Here is a 26124-nt window from a genome sequence, read left to right as displayed (position 1 = left end):
CCAGGTGTGCGCACTCGGCCCTTCTTGGCGAGGCCCCTTGCCCAGCCCGTCTCGAAAGGACGGCAACACCACAAGTTCCTTCCTGCCCGCCCTCCCCTCGTGGGAGCGCCCGTGGCCTCTCTGTGGCTGTGGGGAAAGGGTGCGTGGTCCTCCTGGGCCCGCTCACCCTCAGCAGTCTCGGGGGCTCTCGGGAAAGATCCGCGGTGGGCAGACGTCTAGCAGAGGGAAGCAGATGGGCAGCACGAGCCTGTGGTCCTGAGGAAAGGCCGCTGTGCACGAGCCCCTCCCGTGCTGCCCGGCCCTCCCCTCCGCTGGACTCCAGGAGACACTGGGGCTTCTGTCTGACCACTTACTTTCGCCCTCTGTCACCTGCCGCTTATAAAGGAGGTGGCAGGTCTGACCTGAGCTGCAGCGGAGCCTTCCCTTGGGGATTAGAGTGAGCAGGTGGCCTGTCCCCCTGGTCCCTCAGCATCCTCGGCCCCGGCCTAGGGTCTCGGCCCATCCTCGGTGCTGGGGCCCTGGAGGGATTTACCCAGTGGACAGATGCGAGTCAGGAACCTAGAGGAAAACTCAGCCCGCAGGCTCAGGGGCAGTGCTTCGTAGAGGAGGGTCCCGGGGGCAGAGCCAAGATCCCTTACGTCTGCAGAAAACCTGCGGAGCACACGGGCTGTGAGGGCCTCGAGATGCTCCCGTCTGCTGCTGTGGACTCTTCCTCCATGTTGTGCTGATGGAGCATTTCCCAACTTCTGTGTGAGCGCAACACTGGAAACAAAGCATCCCCACGGGGCCACGGCTGCATGAACCTGAGAGTCTGGTGCAGTCGGGACCCCAGGAGGGACAGGCGTGGCTTCAGGCCCCGAAATCAGGTGGTGCGTCCTTGCTCCCACAGCCTCCGCGGCTGTCCAGAGTCAGGATGAGTGCTGTCCAGAAAATGACGTCTGATGGTTTGTGACGTCTGCTGTCTTGTGCTGGTGTTGTTCATGTGATCTATTGCAAACTTTCTTTGTCTAGAATATTCCTGAGGGAGCTGGAGAACTACATAGACTGCCCAGAGCTGGTTGGAAGGTGCTTTCTAGAAAGGGTATGTGTGGCTTTAAATTCTGTCACAGTCTCCATCTAACCAACCGAAATCGCAAGTACAAATGTTTCCAGTTTGGCTGAGATGCTTTGTGGTAGGGCCAGAAGAATACAGTTTTGTCTGAAGCCAAATTAGTCCAAAAAAAAGAGAGACTATAAAGCATCAGCTTTGAGAGATGCCAGGATTATACAGCGTCTAAGTTTGGATTTGCAAGCGTACGGGTAGCTGACGCTCCTTCCTGCTGGGGTTGGTTTCGTGCTGGCCTTGCCGATCAGGACTCCCGCGCTCACCAGCTGACCCTGCACGGTCACTCGTGCTCTGAAGTTGTAGACGCGTTCTCCTTCCGGCGGGACGATCGCTAGTGTGGGGGTTGTGGCGAGGCTCTGGGAGCGGGAGGGGATGCGGGACGCGGGACGCTGTCTCCCCCGGCCCTGCTGTATGGACTCAGTAGCAGGGGGTTCACTTCCTTCCTCCCAGTAGTGAAAAGGCCGCCTTCGCAACGTAAGCCGGAGGCCGAGGCTCCTTGTCAGGAATTGGCGTCGAGGGGCAGAGGGAGGAAAGAAGGGGCCATGTTTGTGCCCCGCTCGGCCTGGCCCTGGGGAGCGCCTCCCTGTGCTCTCTGAGAATCGGGGCTGGGGGAGCATCGCGCCGTGGCTCGGGGGTTGTCGGCAGCATTCGCACCTCCTGGGGACCCGTGAGCGGAGCAGGCTCTCAGGCCGCCCCTGGCCTGCGGAACCCGGAGCTCGGGTGGAGGTGGCAGCCACTGTTTTATCCAGCCCACTGGCCGTCTGATGCGCACGCAAGCGCGAGCACCACTGTGTAGCTGAGCCCTGGCGAGTCTTTCTTTACAGAGTCGGTGCTGGTCCTGCATTTCTTTTCAGTCTGTTATCTCTGAGGCCAAAGCCAGCCGTATGGACCTAATCTTTTATAAAAGAAGTACCCGGACTAGGGCAGCCCTGAGAACTGAACTTCTGGGAGGCTGTTACCTGGCTGCCCGCCAATGACAGCCGTGGCGTCTGAGATGGAGGGGTGACCCGGATTCGGGGGGAGGCCAGGCTGGTCCCGGAGGTGCCGTGCGTCCTTGCGCGGAGGGGCGTGACTCAGCGGCGGGGTCAGCCCACCTCCGGGCGCTGAGGTTCCCGTGAGCGCAGAGGCGCCCTGCGACTCGGCCCCTGTCCCGCTGCAGATGGAGCAGTTCCAGGTCTACGAGAAGTACTGCCAGAACAAGCCGCGCTCCGAGAGCCTGTGGAGACAGTGCTCCGACTGCCCGTTCTTCCAGGTGTGTCTCCTGGCTCCCTTGAGCGGGGACGTTCCTTTACTGCTTGACTCTCAGACAAGGGAGAGCGGCAGCCGTCTAAGGCAGAGGTTCTGGTGGTTGCAGGAATGCCAGAAGAAGCTGGACCACAAGCTGAGCCTCGACTCCTACCTGCTGAAGCCAGTCCAGAGGATCACCAAGTACCAGCTGCTGCTCAAGGTGAGAGGCCGGGCGGCCACACCTGGCCGGGCGTCCCCTGGAGCCCCCTCCCCTCCTGCCCCCCCCCGAGCTGCACACCACTTAGTGGCGGCCGCCCCGACCCGTCCCTGAACCCCGTGGTCTCTGGGCACCTTCTTCCCATCTCTGCGAGGCCCTGGCTCTTCACACGCCTTTGTGGAGGGCCTGTTGTGCGCTGCCCATTGTCGGGCGTCAGGGACACAGGGGGCAACAGGCGGGCAGAACCTGCCCCACAGGGCACATGCGAGGCTGCCTGTGTCCTGCTGTCTTGGGGGCCCAGCAGAGCAGATCCCCGAGACCTGAGAATGGGTGTGAAGAGCTGTAACAGATGTTCATTCGGGGGTCAGATCAGGACGGAAGGAGTAATGGCTTAGAGGCGGGGAGACGGGAGCTGCAGCGGGGGTGGGGCTGGGTGCTCGCCCAGGCCAGGCACTGCGAGGGGCCTGCCCTTGCCCAGCTCAGGGACAAGCCCGATCTGCAGCTGCGAGGGCTGGGGTGTAGGCCCGCAGCGGCCGGGAAGGTGGCTTCCTGAGGCGCTCTGGGGCCAGCGGCTCGGGCAGGCCCCCCGGCGGGGGGAGGGCGTGAGTGTCTGAGTGCGTGTGGGGTGTTGTCCCCACCGGCGACGACTGCACAGGGAGCCACACACGGGTCCCGAAGGTCGGTGCCCGGGGCTGCCCAGGGCCTTCACCTGTGGGGCAGAGCACGGGCATCCCAGCTGCTCTCGGTGGAGTGGCGGGGTTCAGTGTCCAGACGGGCGTGGAACCTCCCCCAGGAGATGCTGAAATACAGCAAGAGCTGCGAGGGGGCCGAGGACCTGCAGGAGGCCCTGAGCTCCATCCTGGGCATCCTCAAGGCGGTGAACGACTCCATGCACCTGATCGCCATCACGGGCTATGAGGTGAGGCCCCGACCCTGTCCTGCAGGGGGAGCCCACGAGCCGGCGGCGGGGCCTTAGGCCGTCCCGTTGCCAGCGTGGGTCCTACACGCGCACCCCCCAGAGCGCCGTCAGACCCGGTTCTGGCTGGGCCGCGGCCGCCCTGCACGCGGCTCACCAGCCTGTGCGGAAGCCAGGGCGCTTCACCCCGTGGCTGCACCTCAGCGCAGAGGCGGCTCCGAAAACACTTCCCTCCCTGTCTTTCCCTGAACCCGTTTTGTTCTCGGTGACTCGGCGTGTGGGCGCGACCGTGAGACCCCGCCTCCTGGCCCTCTGCACCCGCGTCAGGCCGCGCACGGTTCCTGTCGTCTCTGTAAATCCCCTCAGCACGCGCCTCTGTTTTTTCATTAATAGACTTTCTTTCTGGAGCAGTAGCGGGTTCACAGCAAAACTGAGGGGAATGCGCAGGGGTTTCCCACCCAGCCACCCCCGTCCGGCCCGCCCCGTGGAGTCGGGCGTTTGTCACAGCCGACGGCCTCCACTGGCATGTCGCCCAGAGTCCACGGCCCACGGCAGGGTCACTCTGGGGGTTTGGACAAACCGATGACCTGTGTCCCGCACGGTAGCGTCACACAGAGCAGCCCACTGCCCTAGACACCCCTGCGCTCCCCTGTTCATCCCCGCAGACCCCCTGCGACCCCCGACCTTTCCAGCACACCACAGACTTGCCTCTCCCGGGTGTCGGGCCGTTGGACCCCGCGGGGTGCAGCCCGGCCTCCCAGACGGGCTCCTCGGCCGCACCCGCTCTGGGCGCTAACTGCACCCCACGCCGCCACCTTTAGGGGAACCTGAGCGACTTGGGGAAGCTGCTGATGCAGGGCTCCTTCAGCGTCTGGACGGACCACAAGAAGGGCCACGCCAAGGTGAAGGACCTGGCCAGGTTCAAGCCCATGCAGCGCCACCTGTTCCTGCACGAGAAGGCCGTGCTCTTCTGTAAGAAGCGGGAGGAGAACGGCGAGGGCTACGAGAAGGCCCCGTCCTACAGCTTCAAGCAGTCCCTGAACGTGAGTGTGGCCGCCCCGAGGAGACCCCGGGCCCCCCACTGGGCTGCGACGCCCGCCTTCTGGAGCGGGGGGTGCCCTCGCCCGGATGCCCACCGCCCGCCCCACCCTCACAGATGACGGCCGTCGGCATAACGGAGAACGTGAAAGGGGACGCGAAGAAGTTCGAGATCTGGTACAACGCCAGAGAGGAGGTGTACATCGTACAGGTAGGCCCCGCGCTCTCGGGCCAGGCTTCGGGCTCTGCCCAGCTCCCTAAGGACCGCCAGTGAGCGTCTTCTGCTGAAAGCTGCTGTCTAGAACCTTCGGAAAGCTCTCTTCCCCGGAGGCCAGGGCCCCGCCATTCGTGTGGGGCTGCCCTGGGCCGTCAGTAACTAAGCCGAGCCCGGGACAAGGTACAGGGACGCTGCGGGGCAGGGGTGCCCCAGGTGCCCTGCCAGGAAATGGGCTCCTGGTCCCGGGACGGCGCGGGGGCCCGGCCCGCCTGGGCCAGGCGTCCTCGCTGCCGCGCACGACCAGGTGCCTGCAGGGCGCGTGTCTTCCTCGCTCGCCGGTGATGGCGGGAGGTGGTGGAGTGTAAGTTCGCCCATGAGCCCGGGAGAGACCCCAGCCCGAGAGGGCGATCCGGCACTGGGAGGTGCCTCGCTGGTTGCCCTTGACCGTTCTGACGCCCTTGGCGGTCTGGGCCTGGGGGCCCTGGGGGTGCCGCACCACTGCAGCGTGGAGGTCCCGGTGACCTGCACTCTTCACAGCTCACAACACCCAGGCTAGCGCGGCCGGCCTAGGGCCCCACGGAGCTACAGCGGGAGCGGCCAGGGGCTCGGCCGGCGCCCCGGCTTTGCACAAGCCCAGGGTCCTCAGGGCCCAGCCGCCCGCCTGCACTGCCCTCGGGCCCTGGGCGGAGTGGAGGTGGGGCAGCAGCCCGGCCGCGCTGGTCCAGCTTCTGGTCCACTTGCGGGATGTCAGACGCCCGTCGTCCTTGTCAGCTAGGGAGACATCAGGGCCGCATCCCAGAGAAACACACTCTCGGGGCAGGCCACGTTGCAGGGGCTCCCACTGAGTCAGAGTCAGAGACCGTGCAGGGTGCTGGCGTGGGGTCCGTGCACCGGCGCCCGCGGGGCCTGCCCATCGCACCCTCGCCCGAGGGGGTGCCATCCCGCATCCCGAGTGTGGTGCCGTCAGCCCGGATTCTGAGGGTCCCGGGCGCCTGCAGAGTGAGACACTGACGCGCGTCCCTCGAGAACACACGCACTCACCTTCTGGTCTGCTTTGGGGGCACAGGCACCAACTCCTGAAATCAAGGCCGCCTGGGTGAGCGAGATCCGGAAGGTGCTGACAAGCCAGCTGCAGGCGTGCAGAGGTGAGGGCAAAGCCTCTGGGCTGTCCCCCGGGGGCCCGTTTATGTTCTGCAAAGCCTCCTCGGGATCCTTAGCCATCTGAGGCACCGCGTGTAGCACCTGGAGGGGAAGGTGCTGGATTCGCGTTCCTGAGCCACGCTGGGCTCTTGTCCCCGCAGAGGCCAGCCAGCACCGAGCCCTGGAGCAGTCCCACAGCCTGCCCCTGCCCGCGCCCGCCGGCACCAGGTGAGGCCTGGCCACGCGTCGGGGGTGTCACCAGTGGGAGCCAGCCCATGCCGCCGGGTCTCCGCGGCCCTGTCACCGAGCCTCTTGGTCATCGGGGTCGCTCTGGAGAGCGTCCCTGGGGTCACATGCTGGGTCAGTCCCAGCAGGTCAGCGTCAAGGCGTGTGCCTCTAGCCCCAGCCCCAGCCAAAGGCCCGGCCCGTCCGCAGCATCTCTGACCGTTTTCCATCCGGGCGGTATTTCCCATCACGATCAGTGTGTGGTGGGCGGCAGTTCCAGAGAGCAGTCCAGCATCAGCATTTCAGTGACGGTAGCGTCCCAGGTGGACAGGGACCCCGGGGCACGGGAGGCTCAGAGCCGAGCCCGAGGCCCATGGCTCGCAGACAGACACAGGGTCACATTTCACGCTGGCCTCATCGTACCTTTTCTGCCCTTATTTTTCCTTTGTTATTTTATTCATTCACTTACTTGTTTACTGTTTCTTATGTAAGCCACGTCTAATTATTCATGGTTGAAATAATAATGATGCTTTAATAATGATTAATGGTCTAAATAAATAAACCACAGAACAATAGCTTTAAAGGAGAAAGGGCCCCCCCAGGGGAAAGAAAACAACAACAAAACCTCCTCCTACTTAACAGTCAGGGAGGTGGGTTTTGTTCTCACTTGGCTCCGCCCAGAGTCTGGACATGAGTGGCCATGGCCGTGGCCCTGCGGCGGGAGACGCGCAGCCCGAAGGCCTGGGTAGAAGCTCAGGGAGGTCTCCACCCTCCTCCTCACAGACCTTTGAACACTAACCAGACACCAACATTCTTTTTCTTTTTCCACGTGTCTGATGTCATTAGTCCCTCTAAAGCGAACACAAAAGACGTCAGAAAGTTGGAAGAAAGAAAAACGGACCCGCTGAACCTGGAGGGATACGTGGGCCCCGCGCCACTGCCGAGGCCCCCCGAGAAGGACAGAGGTGAGTGTTGGGGCCAAGCCCGGAAGTGCCGGGAGCTGCATCGGGGGTCCGCGGCGGGCGTGTCAGGGCCTCACAGCCCCCGGTGGGCACAGGGAAGGTTCACGGAGAGCGTGGGGCCCGGCCGCCTGCACAGAGCACAGGGGCCTGGGCAGGGGGCCCGGGCGTGACCGCCTGCCCTCTGGGGCTGCCCGGCGCCCTCTGCACTGCCCTCTCTTCCCCGCAGATGACGCGGTCACTAGCTCTACTTCAGAAAGCTCTGCGCTTTCCAAAAAGCGCTTCACCCTGCAGAGCTTTGCTGCCCTCAAAGGTCAGAAAGGTAAAGGTGCCCGGCCCCGGCCGGTGGCGGGCTTCTGGGCGGGTCGCGCCCATGGCTGTCTGTCATCCATCCGTGCCGTGCTCATCCGTGGGGACGGTCTTGGGAGGGGCATCTGCCTCTCGCGTGGGTCACCAGGCACGCGTCTGCCGCTGAGTCGCTCTCTTTCCCTGACGCTGGCGGGTCTGTCATTTGTGCAGCCAGGGCTCTGTTTTCAGAGCCTTTTCTTTGCCGAGGTGGAGGTGAGCTCTTCTGACAGAGGCCCGCCTGCCAGGAGCTGGGACTGTCCTTTGCTTTTCTGGTCCAGCTCCTCCCTTTCCCGCCTTTTCCCGTGGGGTACCCCCTGCCAGAGTGCGAGGCATCCACTTCCCTCTGGGCGTTTCTAGTGCACAGGCGGGTTCAGAACACCCGATGGAGGTCTCTAAAAGCTTGCCTGGGCTCCTGGGCAGTGAATATATGGGGGAAATACACCCAGACAGCACATGAGGCCAGCCCTGAGGTTCCAGGCGGGTCATTAGAGGACTCCCTTCCCGATTCTGAAAGCCCGTCTTGTCTAGAGGTCTTTTCATTGGTCCAAAAAATTGGAGGGTTTTTTTCTTTTTTTCCCAATTTATAAAATACTTTTAAGTTGACCTCAAACAAACAAACAAACAAAAAGACGGACAAATCCCGGTCCTTATACCTTGCTGGGTTTGGCGAGCATGCGTACTGGGCATGCTTTACGTGGAGCTCAGAAAACAAACCAAGGGGCCGCTTACCTAAAGCTACGATGCCGACGCAGGGCCATCACCCGCCCGTCTCACCCTCCTGCTCTCCGGGCCTCCCCTGGACCTCTGGGTCCCTCCGCCAGCTGAGCCGTGTTCCCGAGAAGCTGCTTTTTGAGTCACTGGAAAGCAGCCTGTTGCCACCGTGTGTGTCTCCCCCCAGCATGAGCTCGCCGTGTCTCCTGCCCCCTTGGTGCTCCGCTCGCTCCTCACTCCGTCTCTCCCGTTCTGTCTCTGCTCTTCCTCCTTTTGCAGCCTCTCCTACCAGTCCCGACAAAAAAGCTAAGCGACACCAAGTAAAGAGCGACCCAACGCCTTTTGGTTTACGAGGTAGAGTGGCTCCGCCTCCTGGACTAGCCTGGCGCCATTTCCCCATCCGGTTAGGGACCCTGTCTCGCCATCTGAGCTGCCCAGTGAAATAGGTCCCTCCCAGCCAGGAGCACAGTCACTGTTTTGTTCAAAGCCTGACGCTCCGGCCACAGGTACCGTGGTGACGTCACGCTTCTCGGTCCAAGGCCTCAGGCCAGGTGTGCCCAGAATGCGCAGAGCTGCCCACAGGCCACCAGGCGGCAGCTGACACCTGGCTGGTGCCTGGGCTGGGCTGGGCTCTCTTACTCAGTGGCTGCGGGGCTCCACGTCCCAGGCCCATCCTTCCTCACCGTTTGTCCCCATGCTTCTGGGGACGCAGACAGATGGGGTGAGGTTCTGTATTGGAACTCGGGCCTTTGTCTCTCTTGCCCTCATATTCTGAGGGCAGAGCCCCCCCCAGGGAAACCCAAAGCCCCCCATCTCCACCCGGCCCAGGTTGAGGGTCTAAGGCTCGCAGACAGGATTTCACTCTGTGAGCTATCCCACGCTTCCCAGACCACGTGATGGTGCTGCCGGGCCAGGTCCCGGAGCAGCCCCCTCGGCCTCAGTCCACAGGCCGCGCTGCAGGGACCCAGGGCTCTTCCCTGGGCAGCTGGAGAGCCCAGAGACCCACCCCTACCCCAGCCTGCACCCAGCCCTGCAGACGGAGCCCCAGGCACTTGGGAGTAGAATCACCTCCCCACCACGGTCTCCAGGGAGGGGCTGGTCTTGGCCATTTGTGTTCCTGCTTAAGGCCCAGAGGTGCCTGAGGCATCTCCCTGCTTTGCTGACTCTCCTTGTGTGGGAGGCTGCAGTCTACTCCCTTTGAGCCCAGTGTGTCACCTCTGTGAGCTCCTCTGCTCACCTGTGAGACAGGTGAGGTGACCTCATGTCCTGGTAGATGAGTGTTAGGGCCTTGAGCCCAGGCCCAGCTGCCAGCCCCCCTCCCTCCCTCCCCCTCCCTCCCCCTCCCCTCCCCCTTACTCCCTCCTCCTCCTCTCCCTTCCCCCTCTACTCCTTCCCCTCCCCTCCCCTTCCCCTCCCCTCCCCTCCTCCTCCCCTTCCCCTCCCCCTCCCCTCCCCCTCCCCTCCCCTTCCCCTCCCCCCTCCCCCCTCCCCTTCCCCTCCCCCCCTCCCCTTCCCCTCCCCTCCTCCTCCCCCTCCGGCTCCTCTCCCCTCCTTCCCCTTCCTTCCCCCTCCTTCCCCTTCCTTCCCCCTCCTTCCCCCATCCATCGGAATCACTTCAGTCCACAGCAGGTGACAGCGAGCTGCAGGCCGTCCTGGCTGGCACTCTTGAAAATGCCAAGTGCTTGCTTCCTGGAGTTGCATCAGCCCCTTGTTTTTTCAGTATCAGTGTCAGCGACTCTTTTACTGGAACGAGAGGTGACCGTATTCACGGTTCCTTGGCCTGATGTCCTCCTCGAAGCCCCCAGCATCCTACGTGGATTAAGAGCGGGCCACGGGGCTCAGTATCTCATGCTTATTCCCGTGTCACTGTGTTGACACAGGGTCCGTCCCACTTTTAACAGAAGGTCACTCAGAGGCCCCGGGCGGCCGGTTGTGACCAAAGGGCAGAGCCGTCTGTCCACGCAGCTCTAAAGTGAGGGTTTACACACCTCGTTTCCAGGGGCTGCCCCTCTGCCCAGGGAGCAGCGTCGTCTTTCTGCCTCCGCTGTCCCCCTTCGGACACATGCTTCCATTTGGCTGGGAGCCCTGTGTCTATCGGTGCTGGGCTGGAGGGGTGGACATTTGTGGCCAGCTGCCCGGCGCTGGGGCCCCTGGTGACCCCCACCCGGCGTCCGTCTGAGCTTCCCGCCCTGGGCGGCTACGGACGTGCCGAAGCAGGCGGCGAGCGTGGTTAATGGCTGGCAACCCACAGTCCCCGCTTCCCACTTCCTGCATGGATGCCAGCCGCCGGGGGCCAAGGGTCGTGCTCGCCACCCCTGCCCGGCTGGAGAGGCAGGGCCAGAGGGTCTCTGGGCGCCGGGCCTGGCCTGGAGCAGGGGCTCAGTGCTCTGCGGGCTGGGGGGGATCTCTGGGTCCCAGCTCCCTTTTCTGTGAAGACAGAGGCAGCTCCCTGACACCGCTTCAACACAAGCTTGTCACTGCCAGCCTTCAAAGTGTCGGCCTTGGGACAGCTGCCCCTCTGTCTGCACCCTGACTGCAAGGGGTGGGGGGACATGCAGGCATGCATTCTGCCCTTGCCCACGTGGTTCCCTCACTCCCTCTCTCCCAGGAGAAGGTGTGCTTCGGCCACACCAGATGGAACTGGGAACTGGTTCTGGATCCGCTCCCCTCTTGTCGAAATGCCACTTCACACGGAGCGGCGGCTGGGGTCCAGAGCCACAAGCGTGTGGCTTCGGCCTCCCGCTTCGCTCGTGGCACTTGCTGTATTTCTCCACAACGCACTTGCACCCTCCCCCAATGGGAAATGCAGCGGCTACTCTTTGGGGACACAGGGCAGTAGAAGGAATGTTTACGTAGTTTATAAAACCCGGAGGAAGCTTCTTCCCTGCCCGTGACCCGCACAGGGTGGCCCCCTCCCTGGCCTGGGCGCTCCTAGCACCCAGCATCGTGAGGAGCTGTTCTCCCGGCCGGCCGATGGGTGTTGAGAGTTGCAGGTGTTGATTAAAAATGCCTTTCCCTCGTCGTTTGCCTCGACGCGGGACGGGCGGGTGTCACCAGCTGTCCGGTGGAGGCTGGGGTTCGTTTCCGGCTGAGGAAGCAGGTGCTGTGGCCCAGGCCCCCTGGGCAGCTTGCACGGTTGAAGCGGAAACCTGCGGGTGTCCGGCCCGCCTTTACGCTCCGCTGGGAAGGGCAGGCTCCCCCAGCCGACACGTGTGGGTGGCGGGGACGTGCATAGGCTGCCCTCGACCTTGAGGGGGTCCTCACCGGGGCCTGGTCCTCTCTAGGTTGGAGCAAAACGTCTAACCCGCCAGAGGCTCCTGAGGACAACGACGGCTGGTCCAGTGCCGAGGAGCCGGTCAACTCCTCGGACGCAGAGGAGGAAGGGAGAGCAGGCCTCAGGAAGCTGGTAACCTTGGCTCCCACCTCATCCGCGGCACTGCTGGTCCCGGGGTCAGGGAGCCAGCAGTGCAGCTCAGGGGGCCGTGCCGCCTAGGGCTTAGGGAGGGACCTTCAGGTGCCAGGGCCCCATGGCTGTGTGCCCGCCCTCCTGGAGTTCTCACCAGACCACCTCACGGCGGACAGCGCACACCTCTGACCTGCCCCTCAGAGGAGCTTTCTTAAAGCTGCGTGTGTACCGCCATCTGTTTCAGAGAATCACACTGTCTGAGGTACGGACTTGCTTCCTAAGCAAAGTCCTGTTTTAGCACGAGCAGCAGAGGAAACTGTTCACATGTTAGTCATCAGAGCCAGGACGGTAGCAACAGTTACTTGCTGCCCGCTCAGTGCTGCCCTGGTCCACACCTGGTTTATCGCAGCGAGCAAAGCACCCCAGAGCTGGAGGGGTAGACACAGGTAACTGGAGGAGAGCGCAGGGAGAGTCTCGGGTGGCCAGGGCAGCCTTTCCCGAGGAGGCCTGAGGGTGAGAAGAGCCTGCCAGGGCATTGCGGGGCCAGTGGGGGAGCCTAGGCAGGCGGGCAGGGAGGCGGGCAGGGAGGCGTGTGGGCGGGCAGGCAGACCTGCTGGTTGCATTCCGCTCGCGGTGCAGCAGGAGGGTGCAAGGTGCTGCTCAGGGTGTCCAGAGGGTGCAGCTGCTCCCGTGAGGGTAACGGACACTGGCCTGGCTTTCCCTGCTCCCAAGCCTGGTGGCGCGTGACCCCTGCACAGTTCAGGGGCTCCCAGTCATGTGTCTCGCTGCTCGTGAGGCCGCAGCCCCACAATCCAGCAGAATGGCCTCCCCTTCTCAGAGTCCGCGTCGCGCAGCAGCTCCGTCCACAGGTGTGCTGAGCACCTGCTGTGTCAGGCACTGAAGGCAAACAGGGGACAAGGTGGACAAGAATGCCCCCTCTCCTGGGGTGAAAGACTAGTAAAAGGCAGAGCGTGTGCCCTGAGAGCAGAGGCGTGACCCAGGAAGAGGCAACAGCAGGTGCAAAGGCCCTGCGACCGCAGGAGCTGGGTGTGGTGTGAGCACTGGGGCGCAGCCAAGGGCACCGCACAGGCTGGTCAGGTTTAGTGGTCGCCACGTGAGACCGAGCGTCTCCCTGGACGAGGAGACCTTCCCAATGTAAGGCCATAGTCCCACCGGAAGCTCTGCGAATGGCAAGGCTCTCGTCCTTCCCGGGACGCTGGACGCTGGGCACCGGCAGCTGCGTGCCACGTGTGCCATGCGCCCTGCCGTCCCCTCCCCAGGTCCCCGGGAAGTACACCGTCACGGGGCTGGACGAGAAGGGGGGCCCCGACGCGCTGGTCCTGAGGAGCGGGGACGAGGTGGAGCTGGTGCAGGAGGGCGACGAGGGCCTCTGGTAAGACCGCCCGCGCGCCCCCGCGCAGCCCGCGCGCGCTGCCGCACCCTGACCGCGCCCTTTGCAGGTTCGTGCGGAACGTGAGCTCCGGCGGCGAGGGCTGGCTGCCAGCCCGCAACCTGTCCGCGCTCCTCGGCCAGCGCGGCGCCCCCGGGTGCCTGAGCAGCCCAGGTACGGGCCGCTGAGCAGCCCAGGCACTGCGGCGAAGGCGGGGCCGGGGGCGGGGCCAGGGGCGGGGCCAGGACGCGCGGCAGCCGCTCGCCTGCTTGTCCGCAGAGTCCAGCGCGGGGTCGGCCCTGCTGAGCGCCTCGTCCAGCTGCAGCGAGAGCTGCGCGGCCGCCCTCGCGGACCTGCAGGGGTAGCGCCGCGGCCACCCCGCCTGCGGCCCTGGGAGCTGGCCTCTGCTCGGGCCGGCGCGGCGTGGGGAGGGGCCGGCGCCCACAGAACCGCCCACGGAACCCCGGCGCCGCCGCGGCCCCAGACGAAGGTTCGGGAAGAGTCCGCCCTGCGGCCTCGGCGCCGGGACCGCGCGCGCGCGCCCCAGGGCGCAGGAAGAGCGCGGCACTGCGGCTTCCTCGGGGAGTCGGACGGACGGGGCTGCAGACGACAGGCCTCCGGTGCAGAAGGGCTCCCGGGGACTCCCCTTTGGCCTCGGCCGCAGCCGCTCCCCTTTGGTTTCTGACGTTTCTGGTCCGGTGCTTTCTGCAGGAACACGCGTTCTGTGGAGCTGCTTCCAAAAGAAGTGACCGATTCACTGACCCAGCGGCTTGGTGCGGGGGCAGGAGGCTAGTTTGTCTTATACACATTTTTTTTTTAAAGCAAGGATTAATTCTACGGCCATCTTTTTGGTGATACTTTGGCCTCTGATCTTTACCAAGAATCACTGTGTTTACGTGAAATGACAATTTCATACTGTATTTGATATAAAACTATTTTTTGTTACTGGGGTTTACATGGCGCTGAATGATTTGGGGGACACGCTCTCGTGGAAACAGCCCACCTGGTCACAGGTGAGTGGAAGGACATCCCTCGGTAGAATCAGGCAGCGTTTCTACAAACACAGGCAGTTAGAAACCAAGGAAATTCCTTCACCTGTGTAGGTTAATTTTCAAAGGAAAATGTGAACTATAATTTAAAATATTAACCTTCTTTTCTACAGAAAAAACACGGGGGACTCGATTTTTTAACACTTCACTGAATTAGGGTATTTTTACTGTTTTTAAAGACTGTGTAAAGATGCAGTTTTTGCAGGTGTCACCTGAACCGATGCTGTCACAGGAGCCCAGGGAAAACCTGAGCTCCCGCCCCCCCCGCCCCCCCCCCCCCCCCCCCCCGCCGCCGGCCTGGCATGTCCTGTGTGGAGCTGTCCTGAGCACAGCAGAGTTTATCTTATTCAAATCAAGGCAGAACTGGAAAGAAAACTCTTCTGTTTTACTGTGTTTTGTGTTTCAGAAACAAATTCTGTTCCTTGGAAACGCTTCTTTCTGGGTCTGATTGGGGCAGACGTTTTTGTATGTGTGTATATATGTCGATGTGTGTACATACGTCCCCACTGTGAGGGGTGTATTTATAGCCTCCAAGCTGCTGGCGATGTGTCGCTCTACAGCCCCCCGAGCCCCAGGCCCCTGCAGCCCAGCCCACGGGCTCCCTGTCCTTGTGCAGGGCCAGGCCTCTCTGGAGTGTGTAGTGGACGGCGTACAAGCTCGGCAGCTTTTCTCCTGGTGTATAAGTTATTTGCAAAATGATGCTTCACATAATTTACTGAATATATTGACTGTTCAGGCACCGTTCCTGCCATTCCCAGCCTGGGATTGGCCACCATTTTTGTGATCTCTTCCTCATAAAAGCACTTTAAAACCTCATGTTTCAGTCACGGTTCCTTTTTTGTTTTAACTGCTGATGTAAGTGAAATTTAAAAATCCGAGTTCTTTATTGTATGGCTGGTGTTTGAATAAACACCAGCACCTCTGGCTGTCGGCCGTCCTCTGTAAAGGCACAGGATCTGGAACTGGGTGGCCCTCACTGGAACGCCCCCCCCCCCAGATGCCAGCGTGCGCCGGAGGGGCCCAGGGCGAGTGGGGCCTCCTGACCCCTGAGCCCCTCCCCTCCCCCTCTGTCAGGGCTTCTCCTGCAGGAATAAGATAGGGTGAACTCTGTACCTGTGCTCGGCCATCTGGGAGAAATAGCACAAGTGTCAGTGGGCGTAGTGGCTCCTCGAAGCCAGGTCCCCACTGGCCTGCAGCGTCCCCTCCACCTCTGCGGGGACCCCGTCACCCCGGACCTGAGGGCCTCTGTCCTTCGCATTGCCCTAATTCACGCTGATGCCCTGTGCCAGGCAGGTCATTTGTCTGTGGAAACCTGGTTCAGTGGTGATGCTCTGAGAAGCCCTAGAAGGAGCAGAGTCTTTTCTTCACCCCCGAGCCTTGTCCCTACTGGGCCTGTGGTCAGGATGCCCCTCACGTGGCTCCAAACACAGGTGCAGCTCAGCTCCATTCGAGGGAAGCCAGGGGCACCGGGCTGAGAGCACCCCCTAGGATCCCTGTCCACCTGGACCCCAGAAGGTGATCCTGCTTGGATATAGGGTCACTGCAGGTGCAGTTGGTTAAGATGGGGTCATGGTGGCCCCTAGTCCAATGACTGATGTCCTTATAAGGAGCAGGAAATTTGGACACACACACCAGGCGGGAGCTGGAGGGCTGGCTCAGCATGTCAGGGGTACCAAGGGCCACCAGAGCCCCAGGAGCTGGAAGAGGCTGGAAGGACCCTCCACAGAGCCTCTGGAGGGAGCTTGGCCCTGGGACACCTGCCCAGGCCTGGGACTGGATAGATTCCTGTCGCTGGAGCCCCTGGGGGCGGTGCTGGGTCAGGCGGCTGGAAAGGAGCACTGAGTCAGTGAGCAGTGACTGCGCTGCACTCGGTCTGAGAAGGTGCGCAGCCCTGGGGCCGGAGGAAGCCCCGGGCAGTGGCCGCACCCGGCAGGGGTGGCAGGTGGCGCTCCTGGAGCCCTCGCAGGACAGTGCACACCCCCAGGCTCTCGGCAGGACAAGCAGCCCCGCTGCCCCGCAAAGAAAGTGAGGCTCAAAGGAATGAGCCCCTTCCTCCCCAAGCTGGGAGGAGACGGACCCTGACAGCACCCTGCCGGGGGGTCTGACTCCAGAGCTGCTGCACCCACTGGGCCCAGGCAGTGCCACGAAGGGCGTGAGAGTCCCTCCCCTCCCCTCCCCTCCCCTCCCCCTCCCCAAATAAATTCCTGTATCACTGAATTCCTAAACAATTGTTGACAGTGACAAATAGAAATTCCAGAGGTGATAAATAAAATGTTGTCCTCTAAGGACTGCCTTCCATCTGGGGACGGAGTAGCGCCGGACCCGCCTGGAACAGCTGGGTCTCCCTGCTCCCCCTCTGAAGATAAATGCGCAGAGCTGGTGTCCCCAGCCTCCACCCGTTTATGGAGAGGAGGCTACTTCTAGAGGAGGCTGGACGCCTGAGTGAGGCTTGCAGGGTGACCGCCAGCCCAACGGGCCCAGGACAGTACCAGTTAAGTCTGGAAAGTCCAGCGTCCTGAGAAACCCTTTCGTGCCTGGCGGCCAGGATAGCTGGTCACCTCAGCTGGTGGCCTGGGCCCAGGAGGGCATGAGGGACAAGACCCGGGCGCCCCAGGGCTGAGACGGGGGCAGGGGCTCCGCGGGGGGCGCGCGCCCCTCCCCCTCGCGCTCCCAGAGGGGCCCTTCGGCTGAGAAACCAGGCCTCCCCTGTGACAAGATATTCACATTCACGCCCCAAACCTGCTCCCCTTTACCAGTACCATCACTGCGGGGACGGCTCTCCACCCGCACTTTAGTTCTGTTTCCCAGCTTGCCGTCCTAGGTCCTCGGGCTGCAGGCTTCTGAGCCGCATTTGAGCTGCGCACGCCACCGGACACGCATCCCGACGCCCGAGTCTCCTCTCGGACAAGGAGCCTGAATCCCCAGGCCCGTGCCCTGGGCCGGCCCGTCTGTCCGGTCAGCAGGCACTGGGCGGGGGACTGCACGCCCGTGTGCTTGGGAGGCGAGGCCTCCCTCCCCCACCCTCTCGGGCTCTTGGAGAACTTTGCCCGCCTCCCCACCTGGAAAGTCAACAGACGAAGCGACCCAGGGCCTCGCCATGGCTCCTCGGCTCCGGGGGCTGGCCCTCCTCTGCCTTCTGCTGGGCCTGCGGGGGTCCCTGATGGCAGGTACGCGAGGGAGGTTTCCCCATTCACCCAGCGGAAGGGCAGCCGACCCCCAAAGCCGGCCCATGTGCTGGGCGCTCCCGTTTGCTGGCAGCTCTGCTCTGATCTGCTCTCCTTCCGAAAGGCAAACGGTGCCCAGGGCCTCGCCCAGCACTTGGAGGAAAGGCTTCGGGGAATGATTTTCCAGACTTTTGGGAGCCGTGGCGTCCCCCGGCCACAGTGGGCGCCCCCCGCCTGCCACCAACACCCCCACCCACCCCCTGGCACAGGATCTGGGGCTCAGGGGTGCCTCTCTCACTCTGCTCTCTCGGCCTCTTGGTGGGGGGCTGGTGCGAGGGACGGTGTGGGGATGCCAGACCGTGATGATCTGCCACCATGCCTGTGACCCCTGCATCCCGTCCTCGCAGACGCTGGGAGGCCTGAGCCGGTAACACGGGGACGGCTCTGTGAGCTGTCATCGTGACTCTCCAGCCCCGAGGGGCGGCCGAGGTGGGAACCGGGCACCGACACTGTCCCGTAAAGTCCGGCTCACGTCGTCCCTCAGATCCCACGGCCAGACTCTGGGGTCCGAGAGGCAGAGCTGGTGCCGCCGTGGTCCTTCCTGCTTGTCTTCTTTCACTTAATATCGCACCTTCTTAAGCATCATGGGGCACCATCGTTTATGCTTCAGATTATTTGTCTCCAGCTTTCCTGATGGCTGGGGCTCTGCAGGTCTCAGAGCATTTCCTTGGGATAACTCCTAGAAGCGAAGGGACCAGGTCAAGGGCGTGAACGTGCTGCGATGACTCACTGAGCACGTTGCCTTCCTCCGGCACATAAAGCTTGTGCAGTGCTCCCATTGCAAACTCAGCCAGGCCTGTGGACAGGAGCCCTCTGACTCCCATTACCTAGCGGAAGGGATGGTGGGAACACTTCCTGTGGAGGGCGGGGTGAGGGAACGGGAGGCTGTGGGCCCCCCCGGGCGTCCAGCGTCTCACGGCCCGCCCTCCAGTCTTTGTCTCCCAGGAGCAAGCCCACAGTGTCCTGCACAGGCCCCGGCGCGCCAACTGGTTGCTGGAGGAACTGTGGCCTGGATCCCTGGAGCGCGAGTGCAGGGAGGAGTTCTGCTCCTTCGAGGAGGCCCGGGAGATCTTCCAGAGCGAGGAGAGGACGGTGAGCTCGCCTGGGGCCAGCGGGCGTGCGGCAGCCACCCCGTGGTCGTGAAGCCTGCTTTGATTCTCACGACAACCCTGCGAGTTTTACTTCATTGGCCAAAAGATTCCGGGGGGAATCCCTTTTACTGACGGGGCCTCTGCGGTCGGCAAAGCGCCCGTGCGTCCCTTTCCCACCTTGTCCCGCTCAGCGGGTGACTGGACAGTCGATGCAGCATCCGAGGAGGAACTGGGGGCTCAGGGAGCGGGGGTGTCTTGTCCGCGTTCACAGCTCGGATGTGGCACAGCTAAAGCCTGGGGATCCTGACTTGGGAGAGGAAACCTGTGACCTCTGGTGGCCTTAGCAATGGCGGGTGGATATTAGGAAAAAACTCGCTTCCCCTGGATGCACCCACCTCGTCTCCAGAGGAGAAAGTCTGGCTTTCAGAGCCCATCACGAGGGCCAGGTCAGAAGCCCCCCAGCCCGCCAGCTCCTTCCGCGGGGCCATACGCACTGCCTCTGGCGCACGCCTGCATCACGCACCTTCCTCTTTGCTCCCTCAGAATCAGTTCTGGATTTCTTACAACGGTGAGTACGTGCCCGGCTGACGTGATCTACCCGCCAGCCCCTCTCTCGGCATCCTAACTCTGACTTGCCCGCAGACGGGGACCAGTGCGCCTCCAGGCCCTGTCAGAACGGGGGCTCCTGCGAGGACCAGCTGCAGTCCTACCTCTGCTTCTGCCTGGATGGCTTCGAGGGCCGGAACTGTGAGACGGGTGAGGACGCCCGGGGCCCCCGGGGGGGGCTGCTGAGCACGGCCTGGGGGGAGGTTGGCCTCCGTGACCTGGAAGGGCCTCAACCTGAGAGTCTTGGATCTGGGGTTCTCAGGTGCTAATTCTTCCACTTGTGATGCCCTGTCCCCTTCTGGGCTCCCGGCACTGGGAAATTCTGACGCACCCGGAGGGGCCCGGGGAATCACTGCATCTCCATCAGCTCCACACATCCCCATGGCAAGGTGGTTGGGGAAGCTCGGCCTTCCCTACTTGCTGTTACAAGGGTAGGCCCAGTATTACAGTATCACACAGCTCAGGGCTCCCCAGACCACCCTCAGCGTCAGTCATCTGCTAGGTCAGCGTGCTCTGAAGGCCGACACAGGCACGGTTACAGTTATCACACGGAAAGGATATGGGTTCAAACAGCCGAGGGGCCAGGTGTGAGCTCCCAGCGGCTTCTTCCCGGGAGCCCTGTGGATGGTGTTCTGTTCTCCGAGACCATGTGAGGCAGAACTTACAGAGACTCACCCGCCAGGGACGCGCCCACAAGCCCCGGTGTCCTGAGGTCCCCCTGCGGTTCAGGCACAAGGATGTGGCTGACCCCGTGTCCAGCCCTTCCAGGGGTCGCGCTGATGCCAGGTGGCCCCAGGCCCCCAGGAAAACAACACACTTATCAGGCAGATCAAATTAAAGTGGACGGCTTCATCAGAGGGGGGCAGTCACTTCCTGGGATCCCTCCCCACCTGTGGACATTCTGATGCCACTTAGCTCGTCTCAAAGGACCACGGTCAAAGAGGGAGGGGAGCGGCCAGGGAGGAGGGTCCCCGCCGGCCACCTGGGGCTTGGGTGCTCAGCGGTCCTGGTGTGAATTCACCTCCAGGACAGGCCCTGGACTTGCAGAGCAAGCCAAGCACGTGTCCACAACAAAGCTCCCTTTTTCAGAGGCAGGTTGGGCCAGCGACCAGCCCAGGCAGCTCCCCGGGGCACCAGGCCCTGGCTGCAGACCAGCCTCCTGGCTCTGACTGCTCGCGGGCAGGCCTCCGATTGAGTCGGACTCATCCACCGTCCCCAGGGGCCTCTGCTTTCCCCAGCCTGGGAGGGATGACGTTGTGGAGGCCACAGCGTGCCAGCCCCGCATCCCCACTGGCAAAGCTGCTCAGACGTGGGACCCTGCCCCAAACTCCAGGTCGTGCCCTTCTGGGTCAGTCTGCGGAGTGGGCTGGTGCCAGGCTGTCCCTGGAGCCGGAAGCTGGGTGCCACCTTCGTGCAGAACACAGCCCCTGGCCCAGGCCTGCTTGCCCTGACCGGGGCCCCCTGTTGGCCATGCCCTCTGCCCTCAGACAAGAAGAGCCAGCTGATCTGCCCGAATGACAACGGTGGCTGTGAGCAGTACTGCAGGGATGACGCGGAGGCTGGGCGCACCTGCTGGTGCCACGAGGGGTACGCGCTCCAGGCGGACGGGGTGTCCTGCACGGCCACAGGTAACAGGTCCTCGGGGACCAGGTCTAGGGCTGGTGGTTTCATTGTCCTGATACACGTCCCCCCGTTGGCTACAAGATGGGGTGGGGGGAAGCATAGCATCACTGAGCATCTACCAGGCACTGCCGGCGCGCTCTGCGCGTCGCGGCAGAGGGGAAGCTGGGGTGGAGGCGGCCGCCCCGCCCCCAGAACAGGGAGGGGCCACGGTGGGCGGGGCGTAGCCCCGGAGCCGGGGGGGGGGGGGGGGGGCGGTGCAGAAGGCGGCGCTCGCTGCCCACCCCCGCTCCCCGCGCAGCACCACACCCAGTCACACCCAGTGTCTGTACTGACGGAGGCACGGTTCTGGATTCCAAGTCTCTTCAATGGCAAGCACTTATGGGAAAATGGAAAACGTCTCCAAACCAGCCTAAAGGCGACGGGGCTGCAGCCCCCAAAGCTGACCCCACCCCCCGCCCTGCGTCTCTCCAGAGGTGGATGGACCCAGCCTTGTCTAGGAAGCCTGAAACTCAGCTGCCGCCTCTAAAGGCTTTCTTTTCTGGCCTGGGGCTTTCCTGGAGCAGGAAGGAAAACTTAGAGCCGGGTCAGAAGAGCAGCCCGATTGTCTGAGATGCCGGTCACCTTACACAGCTTATCCTTTACACCTTTAGTGACTTCAAGCTGCACGTCTTCCCCCCTTGGAAAATGCGCGGGACCCAGTCTCCAGGACCCTGGGCCATCTGCTTCCCCGGCAGCTCCCGCAGGGGCCTGCCGCAGCCCCGGGCAGGACCAGAGGCGCAGCCGCCCGTCTGCAGGGCCCCTGGCCTTTCTCACCAGCACCCCACACATCCCCACGTCTCGCTGGATTTGTTTTACACAGTTGAATATCCGTGCGGAAAAATGCCTGTTCTGGAAAAAAGAAACGACAGCAACCCCCAAGGCCGAATCGTGGGTGGTCACGTCTGCCCCAAAGGGGAGTGCCCCTGGCAGGTAAGGCTCCAGGAGCACTGGGTCGAACTTGGGTGACGATCCCGGGCACGCACAGAGGAGTCCAGCCCCGGCGTGCCCACCGTCTGGCCAGCGTCCACGTTTTCCACTCCCTTAGCTGGATGGAAGCGGCCTGTAAAGCAGCCCCCATCCGGGGTGCACGGGAAAGGGGAGCAGCCCCCATCCGGGGTGCACGGGAAAGGGGAGCAGCCCCCATCCGGGGTGCACGGGAAAGGGGAGCCCCCATCCGGGGTGCATGGGAAAGGGGAGCCCCCCAGGCAGCCACGACGGGAACGCGAGCTTCCAGCACCTGCCGTGCCCTTGTCAGGCCATGCTGAAGCTGAATGGGGCGCTGCTGTGCGGGGGCTCCCTGCTCGACACCGTCTGGGTGATCTCCGCAGCCCACTGTTTCGACAGACTCAGAAGCTGGAGGAACCTGACAGTGGTGCTGGGTAGGTTGCGTGGCGCCTCCTTCTGCCGGGAGACGATCCTTGAATGACAATCGCGGGGCTAAGATTTGGGGCTTCCACGACCAGTGACCTTCCCCACAAAGAGAAGTGGCAGCGTCTGGGCAGACCCCATACCCACAGCGCCACTGTGGCCACCCCCCTCAGCCTCTTTGCCACCCAGATGCGGCCCTGGGGTGACGCTGCTCCCGCCAAGGTCCCCGAAGGGGTGCCCCACCCAAGGCTGCGCTGCCCGGTGGGTTTAGGGGACGACGAGGACCCCAGGAGGGCCAGGCCCCTCCTGGAAGAACCAGGGGAATGGGGCACCCTCTCCTCACCCAGCCACGGCTGCCTGCCCGACCCCCTCACCTGCCTCCAGCACCTCGTGGCCATATCCGCCCCGGCTCACACCCACGCTGATCCCCCGGCAGCCTCAGGAGGCTGCTCGCCCACCGGGGGCGGGGGACGCAGGGCCCCTCCTGACAGGAGACACTGGCCCGGGAGGCGAGGCGGGGAGTGAGTGGACGGTCCGCCCCCGCCCCCGCCGCAGGCGAGCACGACCTCAGCCAGGACGAAGGTGACGAGCAGGAGAGGCAGGTGGCTCAGGTCATCATTCCCGACAAGTACGTCCGGGGCAAGACGGACCACGACCTGGCCCTGCTGCGCCTGGCGCGGCCCGTGGCCCTCGGCGACCACGTGGCGCCCCTCTGCCTGCCCGAGCGGGCCTTCGCGGAGCGGACGCTGGCCTTCGTGCGCTTCTCGGCCGTCAGCGGCTGGGGCCAGCTCCTGGAGCGCGGCGCCACGGCTCTCCGGCTCATGGCCGTGCACGTGCCCCGGCTCCTGACCCAGGACTGCCGGCAGCTATCGCGCCGGAGGCCCGGCGGCCCCGTCGTCACTGACAACATGTTCTGCGCCGGCTACACGGACGGCAGCAAGGACGCCTGCAAGGGGGACAGCGGGGGCCCGCACGCCACCCACTTCCAGGGCACCTGGTACCTGACGGGTGTCGTCAGCTGGGGCGAGGGCTGCGCAGCCGCCGGCCACTTTGGCGTCTACACCCGGGTCTCCCAGTACACGGCCTGGCTCCGCCGTCTCATGGGCTCCCCACCACCCTCGGGGGGCCTCGTCCGGGCCCCGCTGCTGCCCTAGCACCTGCCCCGCAAATAAAGCCGCCGTGTGTGCCCGGTCTTCCCGCGCCAAAGCCGGAAATTCTCCTGTGGTTCTTGGGGCGGGGGAGACAGAGAGGGAGACAGGGAGACTGACAGACAGAGAGACACTGAGGGATGGAGAGACAGAGAGAAACCTGAGGGAGATTCTGAGCAGCTGGAGAGAAAGAGAGACTGAGTGTCAAAGAGGCAGACGGGGCGGGGGATGGGGGGAATGACAGAAGGTGGCACACTGGGCAGAGCACGCGGGGGCTGGGTGCGCCAGGCCAGCAGCAGGGGTGCGAGTGTCCACCCCCGGTGACGTGTCCACCCGTGGTGACGGTGCCGCTTCCCCACACGTTCGTCTCTCACTCAAGCGTTTCATCTTCATTGCAGATAAACTGTTAGCATCCGCCACTCACTGTGCTGAATATCCTTCCGGATCTTTTCTTTTCTTTTTATAAATTTATTTTTGGCTGCATTGGGTCTTCGTTGCTGCGCGCAGGCTTTCTCTAGTTGAGGCGAGCGGGAGCTACTCTTTGTTGTGGTGCGTGGGCTTCTCACTGCGGTGGCTCCTCTTATTGCAGAGCACGGGCTCTAGGCGCACGAGCTTCAGTAGTTGCAGCACGTGGGCTGTTGTTGTGGCTCACGGGCTCTAGAGCGCAGGCTCAGTAGTTGTGGCACACCGGCTCAGTAGTTGTGGCTCACGGGCTCTAGAGCGCAGGCTCAGTAGTTGTGGCGCACGGGCTTAGTTGCTCCGTGGCATGTGGGATCTTCCCGGACCAGGGCTCGAACCCATGTCCCCTGCATTGGCAGGTGGATTCTTAACCACTGCACCACCAGGGAAGTCCCCAGATCTTTTCTGGGTGTGCGAACTTTACGGTACCACATGGCCTCATGCTCTGCACACCTGCTCCCCCACTGACAGCAAGCAACTGAGCCTCCTCCAAGCCCCCAGTGGCTGCCTGCCCTCCCCGAATTGTCCAGAGGCATTTCACGGAGACCCTCGTGTTTATCTTTGAGCAGGTCTCCTTCACAATCACCAACTTCACTAAAGTGAAACTTGCATGAGGCTGTTTCCAAACACAACAGCTCTCATGGATTTGGAGGCTATAGTCCCCAACCCTGAGGACTGGGTGTCTCTTCCAGCTGAGGCCCCAGCAGATGACCCCTGCCTGGGGACCAGCAGGGATGTTCCAAAAATGCAGGTTCCCAGGTCCTGCCCAGCTCAGTGGGATAGGGGTGAGGCCCCTTGACCTACCTTCTTATTGAGTCCCTCAGGTGATGGGCACACAGGCCTCATGTTGGGAAGAATGAGGAACCAGGGACCAGGGAGGGGAGCGCCTGACCCCACCTGAACCCAGCCAGGTGGGCAAGGCCACCCCACGGGCGCCCACCTCCTCAGGACTCGCCCGTCCCGGCCTGGGGCGCCGTGCTTGAAGTGCCAGACGTGCTCTGGTGGACAGTCCAGCCTGTCGAGTAACCAGGGCTCCGCAAGCCTGGCCACGTGCTCACCATCTGAGCCTTTACAGAAACACTTTGCTACCCCATCAGGTGGTGGTTTCTGGGCTTCCCGCCGGGCACACGTCGAGAGCTCCGACCTTGGGCCAGACCTCCTGGGGTGGCTCTGGCTCTGGCCCCCTCAAAGGCACCACCAACCCTCTCCGCCCCTCGTTTCGTCTACATGATGAGGCCCGCTGCCATGCTTGTCATGAGGATGAAACTGGTGCAGGTAAAATGAGGCACTGGGAGGACAGGCCACCTGGCCAAGGCCAGGAAAGCCGACATGCAAATGTCCAGGTGCCCCCAGCTCACAGCTCAGGCTGCAGACACTCGAGGAATTCTGCAACCAAAATGCCCGAGGTCTCCAGAGGCCCTGAGCCCAGTGGGCCTCTTGTTTCTTCCTGGAAATGAAAACTGGCCGGACTCCTCTTCCTGGGAAGAAAAGGGGATGTGGGGTTCAAGGGGCCAAGCCAGGAGCCCACTCAGACCCACAGGGGTTCAGCAGGTCATGGGGGGAATGCTGGCTCTGCCCTGCTTTCCCCGGCCTCACTGCTGCGGTGGGCGCAGTGCCAGGCCACGCCGCAGTGCATCACCCGCACGGACCATCTCCCCTCACCAGGCGCGGGGAATCCAGTCTCGCCCCACACGCCCAGCAGTGCAGAGACAGGGCAGCACAGAGACCAGGTGAGCCAGGCCCAGGGACCAGGCTCTGCACATCACACTGACCACCCTGCGAAAGACCAGCCTGGCCTGGGCGCCCAGCAGGAGCGTTCTGGGACATCACCGATTCGTTCAGTCCACTGGTGTTTACTGAGCACCTACTGTGTGCCAGACACCCCTCTCCGTGCTGGACAGAGCAGCGAACAAGCCAAGCGACCAGGGTGTCATATGTGGGAAGCATCAGGTGTGCTCGGCGCGTGGAACACAGCACAACCCCCTCATCTCCCAGCACAAGCACTCACCCCACCAGCAGTTCCCAGGCCTCTTCCTCCAGAGCCTGACTCTGCTGCAGAGCCCCGGTCAGCTGAGAAGCTCAGGCCATGTCCCACACCTGCCACTCCAGGGAGGGGAGGTTCCTGGCTGGCAGATCGGCCCAGGGGCCCGTGTGGTGCACACACCTCCCACCCAGCGTGGGCAGAAAGCCCCGGGTCCTAACCCCGCGTCCACCACACACAGCCATGGACTAACGCTCCACCTCTCTCTAAACCTGTCCTAGAGAAAAGATGGGCAAATGATACTTGGCTTTTATCGTGGTTGTGAGAACAAAAACAGAGCTAGACATAAACGTCTGAAAACTATACAATGACGTTTTTTTCTCTCTCAGAACAAAGAGCTCCTGTGCCCACAGCAGGCCCCCCGGACACGGTTCCTGACAAGGACGAGGTCGGGCCAGGACCTCCCCACGCTACACAGGCCAGGGTGACCATGCCCTCAGTGCGGTCGCCTGCCCCTAACCTCCCCCCGCCTCCCCTGCCACCGGGCAGGCCCAGGCTCCAATCAGGAGGCTGTGATAAACAGAAGGACACCCAGCCACCCTCCGGCCAGGGTGAGTGAACCTTGCTCCGGAGGCCT

At 63.0% G+C, this 26124-nt stretch overlaps 2 protein-coding genes across 5 annotated transcripts in view; both read left to right on the top strand.

Annotated features, from left to right (window-relative positions):
- The window catches only part of MCF2L (MCF.2 cell line derived transforming sequence like), a 71911-nt gene extending 57706 nt beyond the window's left edge, over positions 1–14205 (top strand). For 2 of the 3 annotated variants that reach the window (XM_089899337.1, XM_022576713.2), the window contains exons 18-32: positions 1012–1081; positions 2265–2357; positions 2460–2552; positions 3343–3468; positions 4287–4508; positions 4622–4714; positions 5787–5865; positions 6022–6088; positions 6932–7050; positions 7274–7366; positions 8383–8457; positions 11388–11509; positions 12790–12902; positions 12970–13073; positions 13179–14205. In XM_089899337.1, coding sequence (XP_089755463.1) covers positions 1012–1081; positions 2265–2357; positions 2460–2552; positions 3343–3468; positions 4287–4508; positions 4622–4714; positions 5787–5865; positions 6022–6088; positions 6932–7050; positions 7274–7366; positions 8383–8457; positions 11388–11509; positions 12790–12902; positions 12970–13073; positions 13179–13264 — 1555 coding nt within the window. In that variant the 3' untranslated portion in view covers positions 13265–14205. The remainder of the gene's footprint in view (positions 1–1011; positions 1082–2264; positions 2358–2459; positions 2553–3342; positions 3469–4286; positions 4509–4621; positions 4715–5786; positions 5866–6021; positions 6089–6931; positions 7051–7273; positions 7367–8382; positions 8458–11387; positions 11510–12789; positions 12903–12969; positions 13074–13178) is intronic. The other variant, XM_030762597.2, reaches the window with a different exon arrangement.
- A 2479-nt stretch (positions 14206–16684) lies between these two features.
- On the top strand, positions 16685–23053 carry F7 (coagulation factor VII). Of its 2 annotated transcripts, none has more exons than XM_089899283.1 (8): positions 16685–17112; positions 18089–18264; positions 18807–18831; positions 18906–19019; positions 20357–20497; positions 21352–21461; positions 21787–21910; positions 22455–23053. In XM_089899283.1, the coding sequence occupies exons 1-8, from the start codon at positions 17046–17048 to the stop codon at positions 23051–23053; spliced, it is 1356 nt and encodes a 451-aa protein (XP_089755409.1). In that variant the 5' UTR covers positions 16685–17045. The 2 variants fall into 2 exon arrangements, with proteins under 2 accessions (XP_089755409.1, XP_022432408.1); XM_022576700.2 differs by having other exon boundaries at positions 16685–17115; positions 18104–18264.
- The last annotated feature ends 3071 nt before the right edge of the window (positions 23054–26124 follow it).

Source organism: Delphinapterus leucas, chromosome 18, assembly GCF_059928025.1.
Source record: "Delphinapterus leucas isolate spDelLeu-1000000601 "Yukka" chromosome 18, BTC_Dleu_Yukka2, whole genome shotgun sequence".
Lineage (NCBI taxonomy): Eukaryota > Metazoa > Chordata > Mammalia > Artiodactyla > Monodontidae > Delphinapterus > Delphinapterus leucas.
This window is presented reverse-complemented; position numbering and strand designations above follow the sequence as displayed.